General features: G+C 40.3%; 1 protein-coding gene across 1 annotated transcript in view; it reads right to left on the minus strand.

Moving 5' to 3' along the window:
- The window catches only part of CRY1 (cryptochrome circadian regulator 1), a 31,523-nt gene extending 6,352 nt beyond the window's left edge, over positions 1–25,171 (minus strand). Inside the window, exons 1-9 of the mRNA XM_075602252.1 lie at positions 24,582–25,171; positions 13,298–13,406; positions 12,893–13,035; positions 12,236–12,420; positions 9,506–9,594; positions 7,860–8,000; positions 4,283–4,594; positions 1,774–1,925; positions 349–551 (exon numbers count right to left, since the gene is read on the minus strand). Coding sequence (XP_075458367.1) covers positions 349–551; positions 1,774–1,925; positions 4,283–4,594; positions 7,860–8,000; positions 9,506–9,594; positions 12,236–12,420; positions 12,893–13,035; positions 13,298–13,406; positions 24,582–24,739 — 1,492 coding nt within the window. The 5' untranslated portion in view covers positions 24,740–25,171. The remainder of the gene's footprint in view (positions 1–348; positions 552–1,773; positions 1,926–4,282; positions 4,595–7,859; positions 8,001–9,505; positions 9,595–12,235; positions 12,421–12,892; positions 13,036–13,297; positions 13,407–24,581) is intronic.
- Positions 25,172–25,704: the final 533 nt, after the last annotated feature.

The raw sequence follows: 25,704 nt of genomic DNA on the forward strand, positions 1-25,704 counted from the left end.
CTTTTACAGAATTCTGCAAGAGTTGACCATTACATTGCTGTTTTCATTGTACAACAATTAGAGCTCCTCGTCAAATGTTACCGAGATGAGTCCAGTCACATGTCAAGACTTCAGAAATGGACCAATGCTTTGAAATGATCGTTCAAAGCTCCATTGTGTGCATCAATAGTCAAATGTAGGCGCCTAGTGTGGCTAAATATGCAGCTGTATAAATAGAAGATTAAAATAGATGCTAAAATACTATACGGTACTGAAAAAAGACAGAGGCAAAGCAATTTTTTTTTACACTGAAGATAGACAGCAAAACTACTGTTAGATATAAAACATTTAACATTCTATACAACATACCTAGCCCCCTGTATCGGGAAAGTTGTTGATAAATCTGCTTCATCCTTTCAATGTTCAGACGGCTTCCCTCAGCATGGTTTACCATAGGTTTAGGGTAATTAACGCCTACAATACATTTTGCAAGTTTCTGAACTTCCTCGGGAGCATTCCATGGGTCATAGATATACTTCGGAGGGAAGCCTTTCAAAATAGGCAAGTACCGTCTTTGCATGGGAGGGAAACAAAGGGAGAAAACAAGGAGTTATGTTTCTAAGCTTCGTTACCAGAAAAATACAGCAACCACAACACGAGCAGAGATCGTAATAGTTAGATCACACTTGTTTTTAACCCCTACATTAAGATGCTACAAATGTTGGAGTGCTGACGAGTGTTTTCCACATTTACTGATAAATATGGAGAAAATAGATTTGTAAATTTGAAGGATAAGTGAGCTGAATTTTTTTTTTTGAGCGGAGCCAAAATTGTTTTTTTTTTTTTTTAGTACTTTGACAGGGGAAGGAAAAAACGAATTTTTATAAAAATGGGTATGGTTGCAAAATACAAGGCCTGTCCCACATTAAATGAAAAAGCATGAGATTAGATTGGACAAGATTTGAAATATTTAATTGGAAAACTCACATTCCATGAAGCTAAACAATGAATATAAACAGGCAACACGGAATATGTTTTTACTTCCACTACATAATGTCGATAGACTGATTAATACATAGCCTCTCAGGTCTTTTAGTTATAGAATAAAGGCAACGTTCACACCAATATTTCTTCTGTAAGCACTCATTTAAAATTTGTTTCATATTACAAGAAATTGGGGGAGTCAAGATATAAAATTATTATCTCAATTAAAGCTGCAGACCAAGCAATATCCTACATGTTTTTTTTTTTTTTTTTAAATAATAAGTTCTGTACTGTGAGCAAATACTTGTAGCATTGTTTTTAAACGACTGAATTACATTTCTAATGTATTATAATGTAACAAGCACTTTGTTTCTATAGCAACCATTTACAAAGTCATATCCCCTTCCTCTTCTGAAACAGGCTCTGGCACACCCCTTTTTGAGCCCTGCCCCCTCTCGAGCAGTGCTCCAATTATATCTAGTGACTGCCTGGCCACATGACTTCCCCACAGAACTTTGCATCTTTGGTCCTCTTCTGCTGCACTGACGGCCATTTAGTGAACACCCCGAGCCGAATCTTTGACGATCGATCACAGGAGAACGGATCAATCGGTAATTTTGCCAATTACTTATTGTGTGGATTGTATTGATGCACATATTAAAGGGGAAAAAATAAAGAAAATGTAATAAAAAAAAAAAAAAAAAACAGCAGCTTTGACTGCTGCTTTAAGTGGTCCAATATATCTGCGAACCAAAAAAAAAGGAGATTGACCAAGTACAAAAGCAAAAAATTGATAGTATATCTAGTTACCGGATATAATCTCCATTAGGGTCAGTTCTTCTTCCAAACCCCACAGGACAGTAACAGTGAAAAAACTGCTGAAAAAAGGAACTGCAAGACAGCCACATCCAACTTCCTGCATTAACACTCCAATCAGCATCAAGCAACAGTTCTTCAAACACCTGTAGATGATAGAAAACATTAAATATTAGACTGCTTCTCTTTGTGAAGATATTAAGTATTATATATACACAACGTCCTTATAACAAAATATGAAATCAACCTTAAATATACTTAAGTCATTAGCGTTCAGCATCATTAGTTCTGGCTTTATAAAGAACACGTTCAATATAGAATGAAACCTTATATCGCTCAACCCCATTATATTATAACGCGGGACGAGTGTGGCTCCCGATTTAAAAACATCTCCATTTTTTTTTACATTTTTAAATAAAGTTTATTTATAGAGTCAGATTCATCACATCAACCCTGTGGTGTAGCAGCTAGAGAATTGCTACTAGCATATGAAGCTCATGGGTTCGATTCCTGCATGTGTATTATATAAAATGTATTCACTGTTGGGCTGCCATTGGTCAGAGAAGGGTCATGTGACCCTCCTCTGCGCTCGAAAGTCAAATTTAAAGCTGCGCACGTGGACACAGGGAGAGGAGAGAGCTGCAGATGCCGGGTAAGTCCTCGCTGATCATGGCAGCCATTTCACGATCCCGGTTATAACGTTGTCTCATTATGTGGACCCCGAGCACCGCGTTATAACGGAGTTCAGCTGCATTTGTTTGTTCTCTGTCCACTATTGTTTTACAATATTGAATAACTTATGTTTTAACTTACTTATATCATATACATCACTTGGGTTTGAGTGCTAGTTGATAGGAGCATCTGTCCCTTGCACCTGCAAGCTTTACTCTTTTGATGCACTATTGCTCCTGGCACCTACCCGCTTCTAGACTGTAGCAAGAGCAGCTACCATTCCGCCATTTGGTCACCAAGGGTAGTAAAACTTGCCTTGAAATAGTTCTCATATGTACACATTTTACTTTCATGACATTTAATGAAACAAATAAGCATTCTATGTTTTGTGCTGTTGAGACAAATCTTCTATACTTGACCTTTTAACATTTTAAAATTCAATCTGAAATCACAAACCTTTGGTTTGATCCTTTTCTGCACGATATATTTCTTACATTATTTGGAATCGGGCACTTAGTACCTAGTTGATAAGATTTTTCCCTCGGTTTTATTAATAGTAAATTACAAATGAAACCCCTTTTGGATTTCCTTCTTCTACGGGCCACCGCCATGTCCCCTTCCTAGGTCATTTAAAGCCCGCAGTGCCACATAAAGGCCAAGCTTTCCAGGACAACATAAACGTAAGCCAGTTGCACTCATTTGAAAAATATCTAGGTTACATGAAAAGGAGTATACGCATACAGTATACAGTAAACAGATCTTGTGAGCCAGGTCCATTTGTAGCATCTCTGGCCTGGTATTAACTATTCCTACAGTAAGAGGACAGTAATGATTCATATTATCAACTTATATCCACAGACCTAAATTATGCTTATTCTTGGACTTAAAAGCATTATTTAGAATATTACTCTGTGCATGAGATATTATTTATTTCTAAAATGTTTTAGCAGGAAGAAATTGAGAGTTGCCTCACGTTTTCAAGTATGTCCTGGGGACAGAGTTATGATATTAAATGAACAGGGTTATACATAATATATAAAGACATTGCATGAACAGTTAAAGATAAAATATGTTATAGGCGTATGTAAGTTACAGACCACATAAAAATGTTAGACAGCTTTAGTTTTGAAAGAACTTAGACTGGTGGCAGCTCTAAGAGCCTCAGGTAGATTGTTCCAGTTGTTGGGGGCACGGTAAGAGAAGGAGGAGTGGCCGGATACTTTTAGACCGTTGGGACCATAAACAATCTTTCGGACTAGGTTCAAATAATAATTGTGAGTGAAAGAATGAACGTGCTGCATTAGTATTTGCCTTTATACCTCCCAAAGCTTCTTCCAAAGTGTGGAGGGCTCAACTGCAAAATGGAAATTGGCACTTTCATCATTCGTCACTCAAAAAAAGGCACCTGCCGCCTGAATATTTGATCAAGTCTATATATTTTTTTTTAAAGCATGATAAAAATAGTAACTGTTTTCTAATTGAAAATGCAGCCGATTAGAAAGAGAAGGAAAAAGCTGCAGGACGATTTAGGATAACAAAATGAAAATTGACCACATACAGCAGTAGAGGTTTCTGTTAATTTAAATCAAACTATACATACTAAGAACCCTTTGACATTTTGAATATATTTCACAAGCCTATATTTTCTATCAAGGCATGTTAACTTGGAGTCCATAATAAAGTGTTTCTTGATTGACAGGGCGGTGTGGTTCCATGCAAGTAGGTTCTGAGGGTACACACCCCAAGCGGGGAAATAGGCCTTAGTTATACCTTTATCGCATCCATGTGTGTACAAAATTTGAAACTGAAAGATTTCAGAAAACAAGCCTACCTTCATTCCTTCTTCCCAACTAATCCACAGGTCCCCTCTGGTGAGGAAGCAAGCCACCGCGTGCCGTGCCAGATGATGGATCCACCCTTCTTGACGTAGCTGTGTCATGATCGCATCGATCCAAGGAAAGCCTGTTCGGCCTTCGGCCCACTTGGCCAGAGCCTCTGGATTCCTATCCCAAGGAATCTGAACACATATGGGATTCCCATCCATCTTATCAAAACGAGGGTTGTTTGTCGCCGCAGTGTAGAAAAATTCCCGCCACAGGAGCTGTCCGTAGAGCGAGAGAGGCGGCGAGCTATTCTTCTTTACCTGGATAAAATGTTCAGCGAAAAAGAAAATACATTATTTAATAACATGTATGTATGTATGTATGTATGTATGTATGTATGTATGTATGTATGTAAATCTTTATCATAGCAGTAATAATACATGTGACATAATATAAATAACAAATACAAATAACACATAATGGAAATAAGCGCTTCAGACATAAAAGTAACATTAGGAAAAACAGTCCCTACCTCGAAGAGCTTACATGTACGTTCAGTAGCTCTGGATTCAATTACATTTGCTTAAATGGAACATCGGTGTAATGCAGCAATTCCAACATTTCTCTCCCCCCCCCCCACCCCCAACACTATTTATTTATTTTTTAAACGATGGAAACTGGGGGGTTTCCTGGAGCTAACCCGCTTTATTTTCTTACTGGTGAGGTTACCGGTGTTATTTTATGTTTTTTCAAAGGGGGATTTAAATGGCTGTCCAATAGGAAGCTGCAACCAATGGTGTTGGGGCTTCCTATTGGCCCTCGGGACCCATGGGATTTGGCAGCCATTTTGCTTCCCCTGGAAAGAGATTTAAACTTTACTAAAAAGTATCTCAGGGACAGAGCAGGGAGGAGTGGGGTGGGGTGGGGCTTGGGAAGGTTCTACTGTAATTACAAGTAATCAACCTTTTCTTTGTCAGAGGATCCAGCAACATATTGCTTAAAAAAGGAAAATAAAGCTGTAAATCCTTTTTAATGTGTACAGCAAAGCATACAGGGTCCTTGCAAATGCATATCAATACTTTTATATAGAATGATGTCTGTCTGTTATACATAAAAAAAAAACAAAGCACATGCTCCATAGCAGAAAAATTTAATAAAATGTGAAAAATTCAGAGTCAGGATGAAAACCCGTAGGGCCTTTGCTAGTAGCCTTCATTAAAAAAAATTAAATAATAATAAATAAAAAAAAATCATCGCTGGGCCATTTAAATCGCCTTTTTTGAGCATTGCTATCACGGTATTCAGAAAGTCTTGATTACCTGTGATAGCAAAATTCCCAAGACGGGTGAGTAGCTAGAGGCGTGATGATCACCTCTCTGATAAGGCCTTACCCAGCGATTTATTTCAGCTGCAGAGAGCGGCCTCTCCCTGCGCAAATCTCGGTCGAAATTAATGTATTTTAATAAAAAATGTAATACTAGTGTAGATGAGCAGGGGGTCTCCGGAGAACCGCATTAATTTCAGGTCCGGGGACCCCCTGCTTCCTGTATTGAATTGCTTGTTTGGCTAGTGGTTTTATTTCTTGAATAGTTAGCTTGGCTAAGTGTTTATTGAATTGTATTCTTATGTTTTGGAATAACAATTTTTTTGATTATTGTGTGGTTTTGGAGATGGATTAGTTATTGATGTGGCTTACTATTAGGCTTTTTAGTTATTTTATTGTTGGGGTGTTTCTTGTGTATATATTTTATTATTGTGTATTTTTAGCCTTGAGGCTTTTTTATTAGGGTGACCATTGGCTGCTATAGTGGCTTATATTATATGGGTATGATGTACAACTATGCCAATCAATGGGTACAGGGTGGATATAGTGGTCCCGGGGTGGGTGGTTAGGCCTCCCGGGGGGGGGGGGGGGGTAATCGGGGGACAACCCCTTAATTACTATAGCGGTTATTAACCACTAAGGTGATTAAGGGGTTAGGGGCCATTAGATTGTATTTTTTCATGTATTCTTGCTGGCATCGGAGAACATGGACCTGAAGTATGCTGATGAGGACGCACTTCATGGCGGCAGGGGTAAGTAGAAAGATTTATTTACTTTATTTATGCTGGCTGTTTAATTTTATAATGGGTAAATGAACTATTATCCATACCTGCCCATTACTGTACTGTATGTGTTGTGGGGAGAAAGGGTGTATTTAATTTAATGTAGTGGGAAAAAAATTTGGCCACAGAATTGGTACCACAGGCCAGCGGGAACCACCCAAGGGACCCCAGACACCTTTTAGGACCACCTGAGGATTCCCGGGCACCTGCGGGGACCACCCGAGGGCCCACAGACAACCACGGGGACCACCTGAGGACTTCAGGAAACCCGCGATCTCTGGTATCAATCATGTGAGTGTAGAAGAGGTGGGTATTAGTGTTTATTGTGGGTAGCAGGGGGTATTTGGCCCGTGGTGGGTAGCGGGAGGGGTTAACCCCTTCATTGCCTTAGCGATTAGCTGCTACGGTAATGAAGTTTCCTGTAAATGCATTTTTATTGTATGGGATTCATGCCGGGGGTCTCTGGTGCTGATATTAAATGGATATCAGCTCCGGAGACTCTTGGCATCAGTGCGATGGAGGAAAAAGGCATTTTTTTTCTAAGTTCCGTCTCGCTGTCTCAGCAGCCTCATGCCAACTTTTCCTGGCGTGAGGATTTTGGGAGAAACTCGCCATTCTAGAGCCGCGATTAACCTGGATAACCTAGAGCTCCAGAGAACTGAGTGCTCATGCTGGTTTCATAGACAGCATGCACGACTGGTTGAAGTTTGCCTTTCCTTTCAGATGCTCTGCAGAGCGCTCCTTTTACATTTTCAAAGTCCCCAGCTGATCACAGTTGCTGTGAAACATGGATTACACCTTAGAGGCATGTCTATCCTCTGTGCTAGAGAGAAGGTTTTCAGCCTCAGGACCCACTTAAACATCGGATCTTCTATTACAGCTATCATTTGGGGGGCATACTCCTACCTGTAACATCTCCATGGAGTTTATCATTCTGCATCGATTCTCAATTTCCTATTTGGATTTATGCACAAATATTTCATCTTTGCACCATCTGAACCATTCATTACAGTGGGACATTCAATCAAATCATCATTCAACAGGACTTTGCTCACAGGACTCACCATTGGTAATATTTTAATTGTTCCATTCATATTGAATGTTTTCGTCCTGCCGAAGAGTTTTTCCCTTTTTTATTAAATATTTGTGCTATGGAGCACGCGCTTCTGTTTTTGTTATCTAGTACTGTTTGGAACTCCAGTTCCATGTGAAGCTGCTACGTCTCCAGGTTCCCCTACCTTTTAAAAAATATATTGTTTATATTGACTTCAGTTTTTATTCTTATTTCACGTTTGCACCACTTTTATTATACTGTAATTGTTTTCATTTACATTATACATTATTTTTAGTGAACATTAATCATACTTCACTAAGAATATTAACATTCAATAAATAATATACACATTGGTTGACCCTCTACATATTAAGTGAGCACTGTAGCGCTGATAACACACACACACACACACACACTAAATGTACCTTTTTGTACAAATCTGTTAACTTGAAGTAGAAAAGACGGCAAGACAAACATCCAAACCGCAGGTAGGGGCTAAGTCCAGTAGTACTTGCAAGAAGTGAATTTGCGTTCATGCGAGGCCTTTCAAAGTTTGCTACCCATGCCTACAATAGAAAATGAATCAAATCGTTGCAGTTAATTCCCAGCAGAAAAGTTGGTCAGACACTGCAAGCATTACAGCCTCTCGTTCTATTTTACTTATTTAAATTTTCTCTTTTTCCACCAAAATCTGTTCATAACTGCTCTTTCAAGCGCTGTATTTATTTGCATCTTGTGCCATTTGCACAACAATTTTCTAGATTTACACTTTACATATGGCAAGTTTCTTGAACTTAAGGGATCAAGTAAGCTCTTGTTTTATTAGGAAATCTTTCCACAAACTTCTCGTTCTCATAATAGCCATTTTCATATCCAATATAGGAGCTTAGGCCTCGTTCAGGGTGCCAGAGGCAGGCGTTGGAGGGCGGGCGTTCGCGAGTGCGGGCGGCAGTCTGCTGGGCGATGTGTGTTCATCCTCCCCAGCAAACTTTTTCAAGAGTTGAGGAGGCGGGGAGGAGGCGGGGAGGAGGTGGGGCTACAGACAGCAGCTTGGGGATCGAAGTTGGTGTCTTGAAATCATTCCCAAGAATGATTTCATTGGCTGCCGAGGTACCAGTGACGCTGCTGCAGCTTCAAAAAAACAACTTGGGTTGTTTATTGAAAATGTAGCCAGCGTCAACTCCGTACTTCGGAGACAGGGCAGCTGCTACCCTGACAACCACAATTAACTTTAAAATACATTGTTTCGGACGGCCGCCTGCACGTAAGCACGCCCTCCCTCCGAAGCCAGCACCCTGAACAAGGCCTTAGAGCACATAATCCCTCGTCCAATCTTTAAAACCCTACGTAATGTGCCTTACTAAAACTTACAAAAGTTATGAAGTGCAAGATATCCCACTCTTTGGAGTTTCTAATAATTGTACGAAACAACCTAATAAATACAAATAAATATTATATTGGTTTCTGGGTTAATTTAACATATTCCATTGTAACTTACTATGCTACGAAATGTTACATTATTTCATGAACAACAAGCTGCACTTACTAAGGCCGGGGCCATAGAAGGTTCAGCAGAGCGGAGGCGCGCTGACGCTGAGGCTCGCCTGCTGAAGTCAACGCAATTCCATTGACATGCAGGCGAGCCAGCGTGCGCGAAGGGAGCCGGGGGAGGTGGTTGGAGGCGGGGCAGTGACGTCGCTGGGCCAATCGCCCGCGACGCACTGACGTCAACGTCACGGCGCCGTGATGTTGACGCTGCTTCAGGCTGATTGGATGTTTTCAGCCGACAGCGCGCTGAAAAACATCTTGGCTGTCGGCTGAAAATTCCAAAGCCTCAGCACGCCTGCGGACGCTCGCGTGAGCCACCTCTCAAGGCATCCTCATTGAGGATGCAGGGGCTCAGCGCTGCTTGTCCTTCTATGGACGCAGCCTAATGTTGCAACATTTATTATGGGAGACTCACAAGCCCAATATCTATGATCGAGGGTTAAATGGTAGTTTATGCACAATCTCCCCCTATAATGCTTACACATTGTTATACAACACAATTTTCCAAATACTATAAGTTTACCTTTCTTTCCAAGTGTCTCTCTAGACGAGTGAGAGCTTCAGTTTCTCCTCCAGGCCAAACAGCAGACGGCAAACCCTCAGTGTCAAAGCCTAAAGGATGATAAACAATGATACTATTCTTACCTGTATACCTACAGTGGCACAGAATATATGTAGTGCAAATCAAATATACATATTCCTTGCTAAGCATGAGAACAGTCGTTAAACTGATTAAGGTCCTTGATATGGATCAACACATTCTTCAACTCCTTGTTGCTAGCAGTCGAGGTCAATTCAATTTCTGGTAAAATGATGCACGCGAACAAAATTTCAAACTCAAGGTGTGTAAGGATTAGGATATAGAGCAAGTTTGACTATTTTAATAATAATATCTTCAGAAGAGATTGTTTACCAACAATAGATGTACAAAGTTGGAACCTAAACTGGTATAATACCCAGGACAAAAATAAATAAATAATGCTAAAACAAATAATTTAACTCTTCAGGATTTGAAAGTTACAAATCTTTTTTCTCTTCATAAGCATCAAACAAACCTAATTTAATCTGGAACAAGTAGTATGTCGTTAATACATTTACTACCTATGGTATTGGCTAACTAAGATCAACAAGCTACCAGAAAAGTAATTTATCTGTGCAATGATTTGCCCGACTTGATAATTACATAGGATGCCAGTCCTATATGATTTTCCCCAAGAAAGATAAGGTAATAAATGTATTAACCAGCCTCCTATACTCTGGTATATTAAGTCTTGCCCAACTAATAACTTCAAGTAAGCTTTAGACGTTATACCTGGGCCAAAGGGGCAGATCTGCCTGTTTTCAGCCCAAATTCCCCATGGACTTCAATTGGGAATTTCAGCCAAAAACTGCCTGATTGGCCAATTCGGCACATATAGAATCAGCCCCTAAATCATTTATGTGTGCCAGTAAGAAAAATAGTCTCCTCAAGTTTGTCCTTGTGATGCAGTGTTGAAGAGCAATCACATGGAGACATTTTTTATCTGTGCCCACCGAAATAATGTGAATTAAAGATTTATTTTATTTCAAATGGTATGCTGGTGTTCCCCACGTCCTAAAATTAAAATGTAGATGGAAAATATAGCTTTAAGAGAGACATTTTAAAGGAAATACAAGCGTCCAACACAGACAATGGTCACATTAGCAAATAACCATTGCATTGTCTTATAGGTTAAATGGTGGAACAAATCACGCTTTTATCCCTTTTTAGTTTTTAACCTCATCTTAATTGATGGTACCAACAATCTATTTAGTCTTCAATTAGACCAGTATTTATAAATATAAAATGAAAATAAAATGTGATTGTGGCATCTGCAGTTCATAAAGATTAGATCTATGTAAAATATATCTCTGTAGGCAAACTAAGTAAAATATTTTCAGCCTACAGATTTTCGGATCTGTATACAATTAGTGAATTGTCCATAATGATGCATTTTTACATAAGGTTTACTTGGTATACTGCGGGTTTACACAACCATGTATAAACTGAAGATATTGTGCTAATCTGATTTGTACCACCCTGCAAAGCCAAACAGCAAGAAATAAAATTGTAGTTAAAGGAACACACCTAGGGACCATTTTTTGTATTTAAAAAAAAAAAAAAAAAATAGGATTGGGGCAGGGAGTCTCCGGAGATGAACCGCATTCATTTTAGCTCTGGGGACCCCCTGCTTCCCCAGATAGTTACCTCCGTAAGGGGTGCCGGTATCTCTCGGTTTAAATGTCCCATGTCACGTGGGCCAATAGGAAGCTGCAAAGCCGCGGGAGCTTTAAAGCCGCGTATCTTGGGAAGCAGGGGTTCCCAGGAGGTTCAGCTCTGGAGACCCCCTGCTTCAAACCTATTAAAAACAAAAATGGTCCCCAGGGGTGCCTCTTTAAGTATGATAGCAGAAACCAGGGGGGGGGGGGGGGAGTTATAGGCTGCCAATATACTTCTTTCATTTTTAACATGAGCTTAATTAAGTGAAAATAAAATAAATAAATAAATAATAAATATATATTTATATTATTTTATTTTTAAACAAATAGGGAAGGGTTTTAGAATTCATTCAGAGCCTGTGCAGTAGAAAATAAAAAGATGGCCACAAAAATATAACCGAATGGCTCAAATGTGTGCACTATTTTAATAAAAAATGAAATAATTCATGTTATTGAGAACGTCAGCCCTCTAAAAATGGTACTTGGAGAACCTTTATTAAGAAATCCCGAAACCAAGAAGAACACACACACAACTGTTAGCCTGGGAAACCTAAAACGGAGGAGTCATGAACTGGTGAGAAGGCAAGTAACCTGCACATGGGACAGACAAAATCCTCAACACAAAATGCAATGGGTACTCGGCAGCAGGAAGATATTAGCCCAAGTATCCTATACCAATATAGATGAACCTTATGTTGGAGGAGAGCAGAAGCATTTGGAATAATTTATTAAAGCGTTTGGGGGACACGATTTGTGTTGATTCAAACATTCATGAACCAGTAGAAAGAAAACTACTTTTAAATTGAGAGTGTTGTGCACACTGGAATAAGTTGTTGACCTGTAGTTACCTCACCTGTTTCAGTAAATATGGATTTCTAGATGTCCGTAGCTCCATGTACTATGCCATTTACTTGACATTGTTGACTATACAGTTATGTCATAAGAGATTTTGATCCTAGTACCCACATTTATTTTTTTCTTCAACGGAGTTACCAATAACTATACAGTAATATACCTAGTTCTTCCAGGGAAGGAACGCCATATTTCTCATCATGATCGTCGGACACAGGAGTAGTACACTTTTCCATTACTTCAGCAGTGATGGTCTCTGCCGGAATCTCAAGCGGTTCCATTTTGCTGATTAATGTCTGGAATCTTTTGTAAGTCAAAGGTGGCTGCCCACCATTTAACTCTATGATCCTATAAAATATGCAGAAATATAAAAAAGTTACAAAAAATATATATATTATTATATAAACATACACACAGACAAAGATGCAGCATATTTCATTGTCCCCTCGGGTGAGTTTCATTGTGATATTCTGCACACAAGCATATATACAAACACACAGCGACCTGCAATCTTTGGTTTTGAGTGTTGCTAAATTCCCAGCGAGAGAATGGGCGAGTAAACAGGTTTGGGTTACGCTTATAGTGACGGCGACGGTCGCTGGAAAAAAATCAAATAGAGATGACTTCCAGTGATCGCAACCAATCCGTTGCGCCGTGCTTACTATACGCGCACAAGACGTGGCAATGCATTTGTTTTGCCGACGTTGCGTCGCAGTTGCTATAAGCGCAGCCTAAGGCTGCAACGACATGTTAATACCATTTTATATAAAATCCCGCTGTAACAGGTTCAAACAGCGATATTATTAATGAAAATGCTTACTTGTCCAGATCATATAATGTATGTGAAATGCGGACAATGACCTCCACTCCAGCCTCACTTGCAAGCTTCCGAATTGCTGCATCTCTTTCCTTTCCAAATGGCTCAGAGTCGTATTCAATTGACAACTTTGAAATGTCCCATTCCTATTTAAAGATCAAGAAAATATGAAAGAATAGTACATTGCACTCTTGTTTTTATTTTATACTAATTGGCCGTAGGAAAGACATACTGTACAATCATAGAAAATAAAATCGATTTGAGGACTACATTTTCCCAGTAACCGTAGGGATGGAATTACACATAAATATATATCAATTGTTTTTTCTTCTTATGTAGTACTGAAAAGAAAATGCATCAATAAACAGTCTTGTATTAAGAGGGAGGCGTATAAAAAAAAATACATACTTTGAAAAGCCTAGGAAATACATCGGCAGGTTGTCCACGGATCACAAATAACCGGGAGTTTAACTTCCGCAGATTAGCGTCAAGATCCTCAAGGCACTGCAGTAGAAATCTTAAAAAAAAAATAAAATAAAAAAAAAGTAGTTACATTAGATAAGTAAATATAAAGACTTATTAAAGGCGTTCATAAATTTCTTTTGAAATTCAGTATTTGGCGAGTCAAAATTACTTCAAAATCAACATTTGTGTCAATTAAATTAGAGTACATACTGTATACCTACTATATATTTTCTTTACTAAATAACACTACATTAACCAAATACTCGAACATTTACAACCCGGTAGCTAGCACAACAGACAAAGAACTAACTCAGAGGCCATGGATTATTCAAACTACAGTACATGATACAGTTGATGACATAAAGTAGTAAACATTGTTAAAGAATTGCTTTTCACCAACTGAGAACAAAAATGTGATAAAGATGGTTTATAGAAATCAAAAGCTGTGCAATTATACACACGTATATGTATGTATGTATGTATGTATGTATGTATGTATGTATGTATGTATGTACAGGCATACCCCGCTTTAAGGACACTCACTTTAAGTACACTCACGAGTAAGTACATTTCGCTCAATAGGCAAACGGCAGCTCACGCATGCGCCTGTCAGCACGTCCTGAACAGCAATACCGGCTCCCTGCCTGTACCGAAGCTGTGCGCAAGCGGGGAGACTATAGAGCCTGTTACAAATGCGTTATTTACATCAGTTATGCACGTATATGACAATTGCAGTACGGTACATGCATCAAAAGTGTGAAAAAGGGAGTGCTTCACTTTAAGTACATTTTCGCTTTACATACATGCTCCGGTCCCATTGCATACGTCAATGCGGGGTATGCCTGTATGTATGTATCTCTCTCAAGTATCCACAGTTTTTTTTTTTTTGCTCGCGCGTTTTGTCTCTAGGGGTGAGGCGATTAAATGCCCTCTGTTAATTACTGTAACCATGCACTGTACCACTTTACGTATATTAAAATTAAAAATGTAATAAGTACTGTCTGTGGGCACTAATTGAACCCAGTACCTTTTTGAAGAGATTAGCCGCATTTTGAGACACATTTTGCTATATAGGGTTTTTTGTGTTAATCGCATCTTTATCTAGTCAACAGAGGGCCAGGAGCTCCTGAGGGTGAGGCATTAAATTATTCCTGGTGGTGGCAGTGTAACTGAGGTGTAATGATATTTTTTGTGGATATGTATAGCTCGTTTTGAGTGCCCTGCAGGGAGGGAAGTTAGCTGGATGGCTGCAGGTTTTCCCATACATAAGTCATGTGCACACAGGTGTGGCGTTCGTGACACACAACCTGAAATTATTCACCAAGCCTGTAAATAAGAACAGTCTGACCTACAAACCCATTTAATGTACTTTCGGGAGCATAAACTTCTGCTCCACAGCATCTACAACTTTATTAATGACACGACAGTGCATGCAGTCTGATTTTTGGATTTGAATAATGCCCTTTGTGAAAAAAAACACTTATTTAATGATCCGCTCATCAGCTAAGAATTGTATTACCTGGTCTGCAGTTTGTCAAATACTTTTACATTACATGTTTCACAAAAAAAATATATAAGCTTGTGAACAAGACATGACTATTAATTCACTATCAAAAGCTGTCTCTCTGATATTACCTTGTAATATGTATTGGATGTAAGTTTGAAAGCAATCTGCAATTAAACATCTCTATCATACGGTTGCTTCACTATAGATTGAGATACCACTTTGGGTACTAACATTAATGTTTCACAGATGACACTACATGGCTTTCAAACCCCATTGAAAACTTAAAGAAGAAGAATACTGGAATGTTTTGAAAGCTCTATACACTATAATTTAATCGCTCTAAAAGAACCATAATGTTGGAACAAAAAAAGCATTACAACCTACAACTAATCTACTTTCCGCCAGGGCCGATGAGGCTACTAGAACTTTGAACAACATCACCCGGTACATAATAGAAATGGTTGTCGAGATCTACAAATGTTCCCTTAACATAGTCCATAGGAGTCCCAGGTATGGTGATACATACTGCTTGGACAAAGAGCATGAAGAATTTTATTATCCACAAGAAAAAAAAAAGAAAAAAGGAAAGTAAAATAAAAATAAATAAAAAGTTAGACAGCTCCTCAAATTCCATAAACATCTTTATTTCCAAATAATTTGGACCGGGCTAATGACACCGTAATGTATACAATTTTGTGTGTAATTAGTAGACTGCGGATTTCAAACTGAAGTAAATTTCACATGTAAAACAAATGTGGATGTGAATGACTACAAGGGCGCAAGGAAAACATTACTAGCTCCTGACAATAAATACAGCAGCTACTCTCCTAGTCAGATTATTATGCCTTCTCTATCCTTCCACACCGTCAGACAAAAACCTCAACTATATATTTTTTCTAATATTGGCTATACCTACTGACTAAAAGGTTTGAAGGGACATGTACAACGCGCAATAACAATGTAAGCATAGTGGTGCTCTATAGATTTATGCTTTGTTACATGTAATTTTTTCCAAGAAGAAGCGGTTGAAAAGAAGTGGTGTATACTTGTTATACAGCACCATTTGTTCAATTTCAGAGTACTGTATTTATTTTCTTCTGACAAACATGAGTCTTAACGTACAAATTAAACTTGCATGCATGGTTTCTAGGTCAAAATAGAATTGTACATAACATCTAAAGCTGTCTAAATCCGATCTACAGTATATGTAATCTTCTTGCAGTTCCAGAAAAAACAGCAAAGTTACAAGTATTCTGTACCCATATGACTATACAACAGTGTGAGCGTGAGTGCGACTGCGGTTTACAAGGCATTCTTCTTTGTAATATAGAAACAAAGAAAAAGTCCCTTGTTAAATAAAATAAAAAGTCTTCTCTAACATTTAAGATTGCTTTCTGTGTGTGACCCTAAAGCATTCGTTTATATAACCAGACATGGTCTTGTAAAAGTGATGCCTTTGTGACGTAAAGGAAGTATGGTGGCAAGTAGACAAGCCTGAAACAATATTGTCACAGTCGCAATATAGTAATATGTACAGTTCGGACTGAAGGAAACCAGAGTACTTCTAAAAATGACTTGCATTTGATGTATAACTAAACATTTACTTGTAATGGTCATTAACGCAGAAATGATTGCATGCCATGTAGAGGGGAAAATGTATGCGTGAATTTTCTTTTATTTTTAAATCTTTCAACTAAAAGGTTCCTCTAAACCAGGGGTGCACAAACATGGTCTGCGCCCCCCCCCCCCCTTCTCCCCCCATACCTTTTCATTCCATTTGACTCTGTTGCCATTGCGACGCGTCACCAGAAGTTGCCGGTGACAAGGTAAGGGACTTAGAGGCCTTGCGCACTCCCCCGGCATAAAAGGATCACAAGCTAAATATTTCAAGAGTGATCCATTTACTAGGACAGTGATATATATTCATTGCAAATACACCCACAAGCAGACTGGAGGCAGCTGAAAGTGTCGGACCGGGACATGAAGGGATATAGATGGAAAAATATGAGATATCATGTCAGACTCCGCACGCACTGCCTACCTCCCTTCACACACCTAAATCCACCCTCAGCTCATTTTGCCGTGACCAAGTATGAGGTCTCTGTGCTGCTCATCATTCACCCCAAAACTTGCCCCCTTGATCCTATTCCCTCCCTTTCTGGCATTCTAGAGCCTTACCGCAAATCACCTTTAAACCTCATCTCTGGCACACTCATCTTCCTTTAAAAACATCCACTCCCCTATTCTAAAGTAACCTTCTCTTGACCCAATCTCTCTATTTCTCTTCTCCTGCTTGACTCACTTTCTCTTCTAACTCTGCAATCTGCTCTCTGTTCTCTCACTCCACTGAGACAGCACTAACAAGTGGCCAATGACCTACTCACAGCTAAGTCCAAGGGTCACTTCTCCTTACTAATTCTCTTAGATCTCTCTGCTGCCTTCAACACTGGTGATCATCCCCTTCTCTAGCACAATCTCAACTCTACTGGCCTCCGTGACAACGCTCTTCTGGTTCACGTCCTATCCATCCAACTGCTCTTCCAGTGTTTCCTTCGCTGGTGTCTCCTGCTCTACACTCCCTCTTTCTGTTGGGGTCACACAAGGCTTGGTTCATGGCCCTCTGCTATTCTCACTCTACACCTCTTCTCCTGGTGAACTAATACAATCTTTTGTCTTTCAGTATCATCTCTATGCCAATGATACCTACATTTACCTCTCCCCCCGCTTGTTCTATGTTACCAACGGACTCTCCGCAATCTCCTCCTGGATGTCCCACCGTTACCTGGAGTTTAAAATGGCCAAAAAAGAATGAATACTGCCCACTGCTACACCCAAACTCTCCCTCACGGTCAACAACATGAATATCTTATCAACACCAAGCCTGCTGCCTATGGGTCATCTTTGAGTCTGCCCTCTTTATTCCTCATATTCACTCCCTCACCAAGTTCTGCTGTCTCCACTTCCAGAAATAGCGCTAGGATATGTCCTTTTCCCACTCATGACGCAATTAAAATCCAATTCCCTCTCATTTTGTCACGCCTTGACTACTGCAACCTTCTCCTAGTTGGTATTCACAGCTCCACTATGCAAAAACCTACACTATCTTCCCATTTCCTATAGAATCAAATTTAAAGACCCTAGTTCTGACATACAAAGCTCATGTTTTTTTTAGTGCGCTGACTACCCAAGTGTTTCACAAGGGAGATGTGAGGGGGCAGGGGAGTGGGTGACATAAGAGATGGAGGCACTACCGCCATCTTATCCCAGTGAACAGGGAGCAGCTGCAGGTAGCTTTACTCTGATCCTTTGTACCGATTGGCTGTTGTCATGTAATCCTTTTTCTTCTTAGCAGGGCCTTTTTGGAGTTGTAGCTATGCTCCTGTTCCACTGTTTGAACTGATAAAAATGCAGCACACAAAATGCTCCTTTTCAGAATGTTAATACTGTGGGTGCTAGAACTTGCATTTGGAGCATTATATGTTTGTCAGACCTTAGAAGAAGCTAGCAAATAATGTGTGCCAGCTCTTGCAAGAACACTAAAATGTGGATTTATACAAATCTATACAGATTCTAAAAATCTTACCCATTTGTCCTTTGTGGACTAGATTATAAAAACAGAGAGGGCTCTAGGTAATAGCCAGGAATGACTATTTAGAGTGAAACAATTATGTATTATTTTCAGCCAGTTTGAATGCACCAAAGTAGCTACCTTCAACAAGCAGCAATGCCCAGATTTAGATAAAAATCACCACTACAAACCCTTTGTTTTCTTGAATTGTGTAAACTTTCACCATGTACTGTAGCAACAAAGGCAATTTCATAAAAGTAGGTCATCGCTCTAGCAACCAGTAAAGGGCAGGGACTACTTCCCTGTACAATGATCTACTTGGCAGCTTGCGTTAGTACACCGTGTACCCATACTTCAATATTTTCCTTTTGTATCCTTAAACGATGCTACGAGTTAAAATAAAAAGACAATGTTACCATGGGCTTTAGCCCAACTAATAAACTTAGACAGAAATGTAGCTAAATAAGGATTTACAACCTGAAGCATTTTGTTTTCCAATGCAACACAAACTCCACCCCAGCTTTAAATACAAAACTCACACATTTTTATTTTAAACATGTATGGCAAATTTTATTTAACGGCTAAAGGAATCATATTTTGGTCAAAGATCGTTGATTATGATTCAGAGAGTGACATCCTTTCTATCAAAAATCAAGATGAATATAGTGTTATTTAGTTTCAAAAGCTCCCTCAGCTCCCCAAGAGCAGCTGGGAACACGAGTAGGCATCCCAAAAATCACACGACGGTCACAGAACTTAAAGTGAGTAGCAAGCCAACAATTGTGACCCTAAACATTAGTAGGACACTAGGAGATCACAGACCATTTATTCTTCCACACATGCTTCATTTTGTAGGTGTCTTTTACTCTCCTCTATCCAAAACATACAAGAGATACTGGTCCATTGTCACACCTTCACCACTGCCTCTCACCAGCTAACTTTAGATTTCCAAGTTTTCCCTTCTTACCACTGAAAGTCAAATATTTGTAGACTTTCTTACTCACTGTTGAATTGAAGGCAAATGACAAAACCCACTTTCTGACTTCATAAATTCTTTGGAGTCACCTTAGACCCCCTCTTTCATGACCAATGTCCTGACCTATGTTCTTGAATCTGTTTGTAGAACATCCGGAAAATGGTGCATCTTTTGGAGAACAACTGTGGCACAAAGGGCGGGACAAAGTGCAAAAGCCCGCACTTGTGAAAAATGTCTCATTACCATAGATTAAAGCAGACTCAACATGAAGACAAAATAAAATGTGGGAGATGGTCGCTGTAAACACATTTTATAGTTTAACATTTACCAAACTGAAAACCTCCAAGAAGGCTGGGGAAAATGTTTTTTTTTTTTTTAAATGTGTAAAGTCTCTAAAAAAAAAATAGTCCGTAATAAAACAAAGTTGTTCACAGATTTAGCAACAGGCAGTTGCTAAAGCGGGTGCTTTCCCTGGCCTTGCAGTTGCTTGCCCGGCGCTCCGTCAGGGGGCGGGCCAATTGCGTCACGGAGCTGGTTCGCCCTCATTGGGCCTGTCGCGCCGGCAAGCGGGGGAATTCTAAATTCCCCTAAGACCTACGCTTCCACGCGCTTGCGGAAGTGTAGGCGAGCCCCTACTAAAGCCGCTCTAATTGTGGCTGTAGAGGCTCAGTGCTGAGCGGGAGCGCGCCATATTTTGATATGGATGCCTTTATGATGGTTACATATTTTGTGATCCCTGCTACCCGTTACATTACCTATTTTATTGGCGTCACTATCACATTAAAATATCTTTTTGCTTGAATCATATTTTTATTTCATTTATAACTTTAATTCTAAATCCCTTTTTAAAAGGTACTACTTCTATTGGTATTCTTTTCACAGTTATTATGGCTATTATCAGTGGTACTTGGGTGCTGCCGATATTCCGACACCAACAGTATTAATATACCTCAATGCAATACCTTTGTATTTATTTTGAAAAACTAATAGTTTTTAAAAAGTTCATCATCAATATTTGTAAGAAGCAATCATTGTATTTTGCATTTTTAAAATCTAGATTATACCCATCACTTGAAAACCGCATTGATTGCATGTTCCTTGTATCATGAAACAGTTCGAATTTTGGCAGCTGATAAGTTAACTAAACATACTTTATATCAGGAGGAGCACTTAATAACAGGTTAAATGTTTTGCACTCATGCATGTCAATTTTTTTCCCCAATATGAAACTTGTTAGCCTGCAAAGATAATAGCTGTGATTCGTAAACTATGGCACCGAATTCAGGACATATAGGATCAAGGCTAATCCCAGCTCTGTTACAGACCTTTATGAAACTGTGAAAGGTATTTTCTTGCAGTGGTTTATAAAAAAAGAAGTCTCGCTCTATTGCCTTCCTTTGATTCATTTAAACATAATCTTCTTACAGCATCACTACACCTCAATTTGAATGTCCTATTCTGGTATGGTGTTAGTTTGTGTCTGTTTCCAGACAAGTTTAATTCATAATGAATGCTGTACATGACACAGCAGAATGGTGAATAAGATCTAAATCTGTGCATTAAAATGTTAATCAATCCATATATTTTTCTAACATGGTTATCAATCATGCCAAATACTATATAGTTATTGCAATCTGCTTTAAAGCGGTCTTCTGTACTAGCGAATAGCCCAGCCTTACTCTGCATTCTTACCCTCCCCGATAAACATCTTTGGGACTCTGGGCCATATTCCGACCTGAGCCACACCCAACCCTACAATAAGCAGCCACCTTAACCTTCTTGTTTCAACATTCTCCCTCCGTCGCTCTAGATTGCAAGCTCTCATTACCTCTTTGTATCTGTATGTTTGTCGTCACTTGTATTTAACAGTTTATCAAATATATAGAACTTCACCTCATTGTACCGCACTGCGAAATAGGCTTCCGCTTTACATATAAACAATAATAATAATCCATAGACATGTTAGATTAAATACACGGATATTGGCAATCTGAGTTTAAAGGTGAGACAGGTTACAGAAACATTTCATATCAACACAATTTCACATACAATTCATTAAAATATATGCTACAAAAAGCAACAACTGGGGGAAGATGTGCTCTGTAATAGAATACATTAGTTTAATCACATTAAACATTCAATTAAAAAAGAAAAGAAAAGTCTCAACTTCAACAATATTATTTTAAGTGCTTCAAACACGCACAGCTTAGAGTAGACTAGGCTGCAGTCTTAAATTAATACATGTTTTAGCTGTGTATTTTGGAGTTTCGATAATGCATAAATGTATGGACGTTTGTTTCAGAACAAAGATAGATAAGGTGATGAGAAAGTCACAGTTTTACATTATTTTTCAGCAGAGGTGTGAGCCATTTCTTTAAAAATTGACAACCCAGGCAAAATGTACCATTTTTATTTGCAAAAAGATTCAACCTTCACAAAAAACATTGGCCATTTATTAAAGTTGGATGTGGCAAGGATCCAGTGTTAAGGATTTTCCTGACCACTAAAAACTATATTGATTTAAATTCCTTTACAGCAATTTGTATGTATTACTGATGTCTTCAACAATTAGAGGACTTAAAAACATAAGGGCAGGAGAGAGCCGTCTCTGGTCCGCAGGTGGAGGGTACCCTGTTACCGGAAAGAGAACGTCACAGATCGCTCCACGCAGAGCTGGCTAGCTCTGGCCACCAAACATACGTGGATTTCAAGCAAAATGCACGAGGACAGAAGAAGCTTATAAAAATCAGGTTGTCTTATTTTAAAGTAAATGTGCATTTCCTCTACATTTAGAGAATGTATGCATTTTTACATTATAACAGGGGTCCCCAACGCAGTGCCGTTTATACATACTTTACATTAATGGATTATGTTGGTGTGAGCACACCTCCCCTCAGTACATTTTAAATATATTACTGGGATTGTTCAATGAAACGCACCTAATTTTCCCTTAGGCCGTCTTCAGGGTGGCTGCTACGCAACTTGCGCGCACACTTCCGTTGCAATTTCGGGTTGTTCGGTGGGAGTGTTGAAACTGAAAACTCCACCGGTGGCAAAGTGCAGCGTTGACGCCGCTACATTTTGCCGCTACAACCAAAAATTATATTTGGGGCTGCAGTCGCGTCACGTGAGCTGGTTCAGCGACCCAGCTCTGTGACACATTCGCCCCGTCCCCAAACGCCACGACCCAACTACTGCAGCCTGAACAGATCGTTGGGCTGCAGGACAATGCAGGGGAGGCGCGCACGGACGCAAGCATCCGTAGCAGCCACCCTGAACTCTGCATTATTCTCATAAGCGAGCAGGTTACATTCCACTCTGAAGATATATATATGATCCATTTGCTTGGGCGTTTTCAATACGAGTAAAAGCAGCGTTAGTGATAAGCAAACAAAAATGTGTTTGTAACTAAAAGGTCGGGTTTCCTTGTATAGTTAAAATTTACTCTGCACATGTAAGCAGTGAAAATACAAAGCTTTGGATCTGCTTTATGAAAGTAATGTCGTTACACAATGTAACATCCTCAAGCAGGACAGCCAATCGCTTCTGCTTGGGCAGACGCTGATGTCACGCCTCGTGAGCGCGTCTCCTCAACCTGGCCGCAGCCTTAGTCTACGGCCCCAGTCCTCCCTGCTAGACACGCGAAACTACTGCCGCGATCGTCGGTCTGTAGGGGAGCTCTAGGGAACGCGGGGCCATGACGGGCATATGTGCCCTGCCATTGGCTGTGCGCCGACCACGTGACTGCATCGCGGCATAAGACAAAATTATTGTCCTCCCTGCCAGCGGACACGTCACAGTGCTTTGCGCGCCCACACACAGCCACTCGGGCCTGCCCAATAGAGGGCTGTGCGGTGGTGTGGGTGCGCCACCGTGACCACCTAACATGGCATATCGCTGTGCATCAACTAATTTTTTTTTTTTAAAAGTAAGAAAAACAGGCAGGAGAGGCAGCTATTTGATGAAGGTCTTTATAGCAGCAAAAAGGTCAAGGATGCATAAGCATACTGAGCTATAATTACACCTTTTACATAACAGACCACATGTCCCCTTCTCCAGCACCAAGAATAACACAGGCAGCAGGGGGAGAGTGGTACGTCTGGGCTTATGTCCATTCTCATGAATGTATGTATAATTGTATTTCAATTGTGTAAGCAGCACTTTACAAAATTACATCACAGGTAAAACAAAAACCAAGAACAATGGGGATAAAATCAGCACATAAATTAGATAAGGTAGAGGAAGACTACCTCAGAGGCTTACAATGCCTTATTTAATTAACCCATTCTGGCAGTATCTACTTTAACTGAAATGCTGAACTCCAGAAAACAGTTGTTAAAAGTACCACATTATACCTCATGCAATTATTAAAAAACACTGAAGAATATTAGTTACCATACCCAACGCATCTCACAGGAAGAAAAAAAAGTTCCACATTTTACCCACAGGATGCTCTTTAATAAGGAATGGGGTTCATAGTCTGGAATAGGGTGCAGGTTCTAATATGGGTTTGGTGTGCACTATCCATTCAATAAAATAAGGCACAAGTTTAAAACCCAAAGACCATGGCAGATAACTAGTTATAAAAGCCCATGGGGAACAAAATGAGCATCTATTAACCCTTTAAGTTGTAACAAAAGGATATTGCTGGGCTGAAACATTGAGTCTTTCCTATGGTGTCAGTATGTTAGATTTTCTTCTAAACTCTGGTAAGAATACATCTTGTTTTATGGATTAATAAACACAAACCTTTTCCACCCCCACTAATTTTGTGGTCAGTGCTGGTATTTTGTTGTACACCTCGGTGTCCATCTACAAAAATCACGATCTCTCTCTACACACAGGCTATTGTTCTAATTGTGTATTATACTGTTCTATCCTAAATATTAATATTGCTCAATGTACTAATGCTGCACACACACATTGCTGGATCACAAGTCAATTTCCCTGTTGTGATCACCGTACAATGTGATGGCTCTTTTCAATACAAAAGACTTTTTGAACATCAGGTGGGATTTTGCTACGAGTACATAATTCTTCCTGTGACTTTCAGTTTCTTGCCATTGATATTACATGTATCCAGTGCACTACACTAGAGAGACACACACACACACACACACACACACACACACACACGTCCCAAAGTCAAAGAGGGGTGGGGGGGGGGGGTCCTTACCTCCACCTGTTGATCCCCACATTGGACGATCCTGCAAACCACGGATCCAGGATGTAGACACACCTGACGGTGTCGGCCCCTTGGATGCACTCCCGGAGCGCCGGGTTATCGTGAAGCCTCAGTCCCTTTCTGAACCAGTGGACAGCGTTCACCCCCATCTTTTACCGCCGGTAAAACCGGGGATACCCCCCACAAGATAAGACACAAGGAAAGAAGCTGCCGTGTAACCCAGTAGATGTATTGGATCTCCGCGTTAATGAGCGGTGTCTGCAGATAGATGATCGAATCTGATTTCCACCGGGGAGGGGGTGGGGGGTAGGAATAAAAGAAGTGAGAGAAAGAAGGACGCAGTGACAGGAAAGAAGCTGAATCCCCCTCCCCCCCTTGGAGACTTTGGGGTGTTGAGTAACAGCGCGTCTGGTCCTCCAATTCTGGATATCAAGTTCAACAGAGAGATTTTTTTTTTAAAGCAATGGTGAGGTGACGCAAGGAACAAGTTATTGAGCCCCAGCTCACACCGAGGACCCGAGACAGCGGTGACAGCTCCTGCAGCCAGCTCCCTGCGCACTGCACTGCACTGCTCTCCACATCGCCCGGCACTGCAAGCGAAGCCCGCCTCGCGCCACCTCTGCCTCCTGATTGGTCCTCGCGCAACCTCTGCCTCCTGATTGGTCCTCGCGCTGTCACGTGGTCTCTGGTACTCACGTTTCTCTATGTGTGTACTGTACTACGCGGGTGGGGTTTTTCTCTTTTCTCTCTCCTCTCTATTGTGGTGATGTACTTGCCGGGCTATGATTGGCCGCCTGGCGGAGGGGCTCGGATGTGCACGCGGACAAGGGGAAGGCAAGCGTGTGACAGAGATTGCCGCACGTGTGCTGCGGTAGCTGAACTCCAGTCCTCAGCCCCCCCTCCCCCCACCAACAGGTCAGGTTTTCAAGATGTCCCTGCTTCAGCACAGGTAGCTCAGTCAGTCCCTGCTTCTGCACAGGTGGCTCTGTCAATCCCAGCTTCACCACAGGTAGCACATTCAGTCCCAGTTTCATCACAGGTAGCTCAATCAAAGGCTGAGCCTCTGAGCCACCTGTGCTGAAGCAGTGACTGAGCCACATGTGCTAAAGCTGAG

Source organism: Ascaphus truei, chromosome 5, assembly GCF_040206685.1.
Source record: "Ascaphus truei isolate aAscTru1 chromosome 5, aAscTru1.hap1, whole genome shotgun sequence".
Classification (NCBI taxonomy): domain Eukaryota; kingdom Metazoa; phylum Chordata; class Amphibia; order Anura; family Ascaphidae; genus Ascaphus; species Ascaphus truei.